The sequence below is a fragment of the Phaethon lepturus genome, unplaced genomic scaffold, assembly GCF_000687285.1.
Source record: "Phaethon lepturus isolate BGI_N335 unplaced genomic scaffold, ASM68728v1 C14067457, whole genome shotgun sequence".
Taxonomy (NCBI): Eukaryota; Metazoa; Chordata; class Aves; order Phaethontiformes; family Phaethontidae; genus Phaethon; species Phaethon lepturus.
The window spans coordinates 1-8,480 of record NW_010576294.1 but is presented as its reverse complement, the minus strand read 5'-3'; the positions used below and the strand labels follow the sequence as shown (position 1 = coordinate 8,480).

Here is an 8,480-nt window from a genome sequence, read left to right as displayed (position 1 = left end):
GTCCTTTCCAACCTAGTGATTCTGTGAACCCACAGCCTCTATGCCGCGAGCATCCGGGAGCTGTGCTGTGCCAGCTCAAACAAGGTGAGGGATCAGGAACAAAAAGGGAATGGAGAGTACAGGACTTGGACTGGGCAGCGCTCTGGTAGACACACAGTGTGTTTTCCTGTTACACCACCCACAGGTGCGCGCAGCCGCAGGCGGACTTACAGAACGCTCAACTTACCCCAGCCAATGCAGAGGTAAAGGCGGAAAATCCTCTGCTCGGAAAAGACTGAAAGCACCAGCAGCGTGTACAGGTACATGCCTTCCACCAGCAACCAGTAGTAGTTTGCAGCCACGCAATACTGCATCATCACAAAGACCAAGCGGCAGCTGAGCGATTCCTGTGACGGAAGAAAGCACAGCCCGAATAAACCCAACAGGGGCCGAGAATAAAATGGTACTAACCCAAAAGACTGGTTCTCTCTCCGCTACTCTTGCTCCTCAAAACAACGCTTGCTAAATTAATCATATTTGAGTGCGAAGGGACAGAAGCCAGGGACAGGTGCTATAAACAACAGATGCTTTCAGTAACATTCCTCCTTTAAAAAAAAAAAATGAAAAATTACATGTTCTGCGTTTCCCGCAAGAAAAGCTCAACACAAAGATGAAAAGAAAAGCAAGTGAAAGGTACTGTATCAACTGCAGTCAGTGAGTCTTTTCACTTCCCTAGATATTCCACCCTGCAGCTGAGAATTTCTCTATTAAAGAGCAAATAATGGATATAAAGTTGACTGTTTTCCAAAGCAAAAGACTTTTGCTGGAACAGCAAAATATTGCCCAGTGCATCATATTTAAGTGCAAAATCTCTCTTGGCTGATAAATTACAGACAGGTGGGCAGCAGGGCTTTAGATAAATACGAAACCTGATTACCTAATTAATACATCCATCACATCTGATGAAACCACTATTTGATAAACCATGTGCAAAAGCATAAAGCCTACGTTTTTTTTTGAAGGAGGGAATGACTGACAATCCAATGTGAACATTTCCAAATGTTTAAGATATTTCCAACATTTAAGATATGTTTTACAATGTTATTTTCTGCCAACTGATACATTGCAGATGAGAAGAAATCAACAATCATGAGAGATTCTCTACGTGGTATTAGTGATTAAGCCTTAGCCAGAGTGTCAGAAAACGATGGGTACTAAGCATGCATCAGAAGACATATCCTTTAGGATCCCAACCCTGTATTGCAGCAGCAAACGCTGTACCCATCTATCTAGAATCACAAGAGCTATACAGATAATGAAAATCCCTTTCTTTTAAGATTCAAGTACATTTTGTATTCCAAAATACAAAGGGAAGGGGGAAAGGCATGCTTTCATAATATTCACAACGGAGTTGTATATCCTCTCCCTTCAATTACAAGTATTTAATTAGCCTGTTCCTCCAAAGCTTTTCTAAATGCTTTCAAATTTGCATTTTAATCAGATGCTTCCCTTTTTTCTGTCATCAACAGATTATAAAGATCTCCAAGAATGACAGACTAATTTGGTCATTATACAAGGTGGACGGTACTCTCACAAAAGGTGCTGGCTTCGGGAAATGAATGCCCTTTTGTCACTATGGAAGAAATGAAACTGCAGCATGGACGGAATATATGGGCATTTGTGTATGTACGTATATATATATATCTGTATCTCAAGAATCCACCTCTTCACGTTTTTCTGTCTAGCAGGGGCAAGCTTCCCACAGGAAGAAAAACGTGCCATGGCATCAACTACCTGCCTGTACCAAGCCTGGGGTGGCACAATCACAACCGTATACGTTGTGCTACAAGTTTCAGAGAAACCCCACGGACTGAAGAGCATTTTGTACAACCCTCGTCGTACAAAATGAAGTTACCTGCTCTCATGCACCACCGCAGCGATGGCTCCAGTATCCTGAGAACCACCACAGTGCCTGCCCCTACCTGGAAGGAGATAAGTCCTTCCCACTGGTGCTCTTGCGTGGCTGTGCTGTACATCCACTTCACCACTGAGTCTTTAATGAAGATGGATATAGCCCGGAGGATAAAAGATGTGAAGAGGTTCAGGTGAATGTAATTCCTCGTGCAATGCAGATGTCTGTGAAAAGGAAGAACAAGTCATGATCCACTACCTATGTAAAAGCTGCAACATCACACATAGGACTGATGGAGGGAACAATGAGCCCTGCTGGAAATCAAGAGGTACCAGAGGAAAACCCGTAACTTGAGAACGGCTGTAGGGATTTCAAACTGTCTTTGGGAAGAAATCACTACCAAGGAAAAGACATTCAGAACTTCAGCCCTAAGTGTGAATGTTTGGGGGAAGGAAGGAGATCAGTGTGCAAGGAAAAAAATGCTTTAGAAGTTTAAAAAGTGTAAAAAAATCAAGTCATTTTCAGAAGGCATATCTGAAAGGACCAAAAAAGTTTCACATAATGCTGAATCTAATCTCTTTGAATTGACTCCAATGTCACTGCACAGGTTTACCTTGGCAAGGCTCAGGAAGCGGTGTGCAGTACAGCTTCTGGCTGTGCTCAAACCCACAATGGAAAAACATCTACCTGTAAATTATCGCTTTGACAACAAAAGAAAAATCTGTATTCAGATTGCCTCCTGGGGGAACTGTAAATACTTTCTGTAGAACTAAGAGGAACAGAATTTTCACCTCTGCATTCAGAATTGAAAACAAAAAAACCAACCCCAAAGAACAAAATCCTCTTGAATTTCAGCAGCCAGCTGTAAAGACAATAAAATTGCTACTTGTCAAAAAAGAGCGTGTTAAGGGATAGCAAAAGAAGCTGCAGTCACATAAAAGGCATCCAACTGCAGAGTGCTGCCAATGTTTTACCAGCCTTATCTACAAACATTTTTCTTCCAGCACTGCAAGGGTACACACTTTGTTTCAAAGGAAGTTACACTGGGAATGATTCTTTTTTGAGAATACAGGTAACATAGGATAAACAGCAATTGTTCCAGCAAGAATTTCAGTGAACTTATGCGTTCAACATCTATTTTTACTGCTCTATAAATTTAGGTAGAAAAATAGACATGGTCTGAAAGTTACCGGTTTTGCACTGAAGAGGAAGGAGAACCTTTTTTTCATAGGTCAAAGGGTTTTTTTCATAATTTTTAAGTCACAGCTTATTTCAAAACTTACCTATGATTAATATTTATTTTCCTTTAGCTCCAAATATATTTCTTGCTACCCTTCAGAACTGCTGCACATTTAAATATGATTGAAAAAATTATGTAAATTAGCCAATTGAAGGAAATAGGTTGCAAGTAGTTACTGAGTATTTCTGCTACAGGCAATGCAAGTTATTCAAATTGTTTCGGTCATGAAGTTATGGGACTAATTCAGCTTCCATCACTGAAATTACAGACTTTTCTTCTGTTTCTTTAGAGGATGCAAAATTGTACACTAGAGGTATATTGTTCCCTCTGTTGTATCATTATTAAAAACAAATATAAAGGTCATTCTGTAGTCTAAGAACTTAAAAAGGCCTTCCTATTACAAAAGTGGAGAACATCAGCTTTTTGGTGCCACTGAATTAGATTTCGATCCCCGTTTGTTGAGGTTGCACAGCTACTGGGCAGAGGCCACGAGCAGAATTCCAGTCAGAATCCAGCAACCGTGATCCGCATTGGGGTAGGTCTCATGTATTTAATGAGATCCAGGACCCAGTTGTCTCCAGAGAGACAATTTAGACAGGAAAGCACAAAATGGATTGATGGCATAATTTTAACAAGGCTCTCAGCCCCTTCAACATATCCGAAACCTCATTTTCAAAATCAGAACCACACACTTGCGTACACTTCTCCAGTCCCCGCTTCACAGTTAAAGGAGAAAACACTAAAGCATCTCTCCACAAAAGTCAGGGCATCAAAATTCGCTCTCTCCTACCAGTCCTCAGTGACAAACTTGCTCTTTGTTCCCTGCCAAAAAAAAACGAAGAGCATCCTTCCCTCCTTCCTTCAAAAAGTATATGGTTGCGCTCTGTGACCTTTACATCTGGGCTGCTAAGATTACTCAAAAAGTGTCATTGATGGGCAAAACAAGGAGAAAGCACTTATCCTGGGAGACATTTGGAGACTTCAAGACCATCTGGTGTTTTGTCAGATGAGTCCCAAAGTTGCACAGGTACAACACGTACAAATCATAATTACCACATGGCATTCACAGAGGGTGAGCATGCCTCTGCATTTCTGCACTCATTTTTAAATCTTCTTTCAGATTGCTAGCCTGTGCTTCCCCACCGGAAGGAGAAGGGATAATACAGTGCTAAAAGGTGTGGTATGGTATTAGAAGGTTTGCATCACTTCGGTTTTGGAAATTAGAAGGCAAAAGGCATGACTGATCTTTTTAAATACATAAGGGGTATAAACACTTTGGAGGGAGGAAAGGAGAGGGACTGCCTTGCTCAGAGTGCTGGCACCAGAGCAAACGTTCATTAACTGGCAACAATAATTCCTTAGTCAGGGAAGAAAGTTTCTTAGGGATCAGAGCACTGAGGGTTCCTGACCTGATTTCAAATAAGAGTACCAGGAGATGGAACACTAGTTTTTTAGGAGGCAGCCTCATCAGCATGCAAGAGGGATGGTGGGACCTGGCTATACAGAGCAGCAGGGAGCACGACTTCATGGCAGAGGGACATCCCTCCCACGGCAGAGCAGAATCGCATCTTTGCGTTTTCTAAATATCAGTCTCCTGTGCTCAATTCCCCAAACTGCAGGAAAAGTCTGGCTGGAATCAAGACATGTCTTGCATTTACAAAGGAAAAAAATAAAAATAAAAGTCTGAGTCCAAAACTGATTTTTTTTTTTTCTCTCCAAACCAAACCCACGCAGTGTATCGTTGGCATGTACAACCAACGGTCTCTTAATTTTGATGCACTCCATGCAATTTGTCGGTGCATACCTGGATGAACCCAATGCACCAATCTGACAAGGCAACAGCAATTTATTTCACAGAAACTTTTCGAGTTTCAAAATTAGGTTCTTTTCCATATTGCAAAAGAGATAATTTCTGAGAGTTCTCCAAAGAGGAAAATTGCGTCAAAAATCCATTTCTGCATTGAAACTATTTCATGCATATATTTCATATTTGAAACCCTGCATGCAAGGGCTGGGGAATGGGCCAGACTAAGCTTTATGCTTTGTGTAATTCCAAGGAAGGCAAGATGAAAACTTCTGTCCTAAATGTCCCCTCACATTCCAGACTAGTGCCTCATCTGCAAAGCAATACCATGAGGGAATGTTAGACTCTCTCCCTCTTTCCATCTCTTCCCAGAGAAATTTCAATTAAATAAAAAATATCACAACCAAATATTTCAACTGATAAAAGGCATCTGTTCCACACATGCATATAGGTAATGCTGCAAAAATTTAGGAATTTTACTTGCATTTTGAGAAGAAATTATCGTAAGTAGTAACATAATATAGAGAAATAATGAGGTGGTGGAAGAAGGAAAATAATAGTCAAGTGTTTCTGTCAAAGTCCGATACTACCATATAGAAAAACATAACGCTTTTTCTCCACTCTCTTCAAAGCTTCACCAGTTACCTGAATCCAAGAAGAATGGCAGTTGCTATTACAAGGGCAGAGAAGGAAAGAGCATATCCAATGGTGTATATGATGGACAAATTCAGGAGCTGTTCTTCTGGTGCATCCTAAGAGCATATAAAGGAGAAAAGAAAAAAAAAAAAGGGGGAGGGGGGGAAAAGACAGACCTCATGGGCTTCAGTTCTTTTCTCCCAGCTGCCTTCTAACTTTTGTTAATGATAACCAGAAGCCATTCTCCTACTTTCAAGTTTAAATGCACATATCAAATCAGTCTTCCACTTTCTGTATGCTCTAAAGAAATAAAAATTTAATCTTAATTCCCCAGCTGCTCCCAGGTGTTCACTCAAACAGTTGGGTTTCGCAGCCAGGCTAGAAAATAGATAATGTGACATTATTTCATAATAAAGCTAGAGAGGCATAAATTACCACACAAGCGAGTCTTAAACAGATAGCAGGAAGCACAGACGCAACTCAGCCCTTCAGTAAAAATGGCAAAGCTGATGTTTTCAGGCTTGAACTCTTAACGCAAGTCTCCTTACTGCTGTAATGAGGAGGGTCCTTTGGCTACGTCTATACTTAGAAATAAAAGAAGCTGGGTCCCACTTGTTGACTCCGAGGCAAAGCATGCCTTGCATTCATACAACTAAACTCTTTTCTGCCCCCAAATAGTCTCTCTTCTGCCTTAACTATGCAACCTCCCGGTAACAAACCAGAGCCAAACACTATCCCATGACTTAGGTGTTACAGCACTGCCTGGGAGGGAGCGACCCGATGCGGGTCGGAACAGCGGGGATGCTCGCACCCCCGGTCCTGGGGCGCGGCTCTCTTCAGATTCACTGGTGAAGGCGTGACCATTGAGACCCTTGCTTTAAAGTGCTGGCCAAAATGTTTAAGGAGAAGTATTTGAAAAGCTACAGGAAGGTCTGAATTATAACACAGCCTTATTGCTCGGTGTATGAGGCACATTTGTATTCTCTAGCCTGGCTCATTTCTAAGCACGTATCTTTTGTCTAAATAGACTCAGGCATTTTACTTTCCCTCTTCAAGCTGCTAATTCTGCAATTGACTCCCGAGACCTGTGCTGTATACAAAGGAATACATTCATTGTACTTCAGAAATAAGTACAGCTATTCAGATATACTTTGCACAGCCAGGAGGATTTAAGGTTAACATACAGGCTGTTCCTCAGGGATTTCTTACGTTAATGTTTTAAAGGGAATGATATGAGAGCTGCCTTACAAAGCGAAAAGAAAAATCTCTTCAGTATCAAAGCTCAAGCAAGCTACTGACAACTTAAGACACCCATGCAGATCAAAGCCACGTCTCACAAAGTAAATAATGTTATCTTATAAGGTGTCACTCACAAACCCTTTGGATTTTGTTTTGGCAACAGTTGTAACTTAATACACAGCAAACTTATCAAAGCAACCTCTTGTTCTCATGTACAAGGCGCATTAAACAAAGTAGGTTATTACGGGGCTCTATATACATTAGCTGGAAAACCAAACACAGCTGTTCACATTTCAGGGAGCGACACCATGTACACGGGGTTTCAGAATCCAGATCAGTTCATGGAAACTTGGAGGCAGGTACCAAATGACCAAGTGTTGCCATTAGGTATCTCTCTCCTTAGCATGTCCCAACACAGCTCTGGAAGAAACCATAACAGCAAATGAGAAAAAGTCAAATGACCAGGCTTACACCTTGTGTTAAGATAACGTGCTCTGCTGGGGTACCCCAGAACATGGAAGGGACTAGGAATAACGCTGCAAATTAAAGGAAAAAAGTTAAATTTAACATATTCGAAGAATTACAAACGATCTCTTTCCCCATCTCCTCCTAGTCTGCAGCCATTTATTCCTTCTGAAGAAGGAGGCACTGAGCAACGGGAAATCCAGAGGACACATCCCACAGCACTTGAGAATTTCCTATGCTTAAACTCTTTTGGCTAGGTACGTACTAGTTCCCAGTACGCTGGGAGAGAGCGAGGGCACTCAATTTAGCGAGGAAAAATCATCACCCTTGGAGACTCACAGCAGTAACGGTATCACGTGTCATGGGAACGCACATGGTGCGATAGCTGACGCCAATGGCTGACAAAAATCCCCTGGAAATCCCTACTCTCTCCTTCATTTGGTGCCAGGTGTCTCAGCTCCCTGCAGAGTATAAAGCACTAGGGCAAGAAAATAACACTGACAAGCCTAATTCCATCGCCCACAGCAAATTAAGGTAAAAAGACAAAAAGACCCCAAACAAATAAAAACCAGGGACTGCCCCCTGCCCAAAGGTGAAAAGCAAATATCCTTCAGTTCAGTACATCTTAATCACCTTAATAGCTGCTAACAAGACAGAACAAACGGTCACTCCATCGTAACAATGTGCCAGGGGAAGAAAAGGCAAAGGAATAACATTAGGTCACTCCTCCAGTTCGAGTGGGGTGGGGTTGAGCCCCCCCCGCACCACAACTGGGACTACCTGGTTCACCTCTCATGTATATTTAAGCCTGCTCTCGTCCACGCTCCACGTGCCCTTTGTGGAAGGGGAGAGGCCTGACGTCCCTCACCATTAGGCTCACCCGGGATGAGTTGGTAAAGATTACTTTGACAGGGCAAAACCACACGGGCATCACTGACTGTATTTTTTTTTCTGTTTTGTCCTAAACAACAGCAGCAAGAGATGGAAACGCTTACCTGGTCAGAGGCCTCACACTCAGACAGGTTCCTCCAAGGCAAGGTTGAATTCTCCTTCAGCAGCCACGTCCCCTCCGGGGTGCAAAACCGGTACACCTGCCCGTGCAGCACTGCCAGAAGCAAGACAAGCCCCGGGGTTAGCGGGAGGAGCGCCCGCCCGTGGGGCAAGGCGCACGGAGCGGTGCGGGGCTCGGCGCAGCCTTCCTCCCT

General features: G+C 42.6%; 1 protein-coding gene across 1 annotated transcript; it reads right to left on the bottom strand.

Annotated features, from left to right (window-relative positions):
- Positions 1 to 226: 226 nt before the first annotated feature.
- LOC104627429 (glucagon-like peptide 1 receptor) lies at positions 227 to 8,380 on the bottom strand (the record flags this gene model as incomplete). Its single annotated transcript, XM_010295683.1, has 4 exons — positions 227 to 386; positions 1,962 to 2,115; positions 5,581 to 5,687; positions 8,271 to 8,380. Coding segments are annotated over 4 exons (531 nt in total), but the record flags the coding sequence as incomplete, so codon positions are not given.
- Between the last annotated feature and the right edge of the window lie 100 nt (positions 8,381 to 8,480).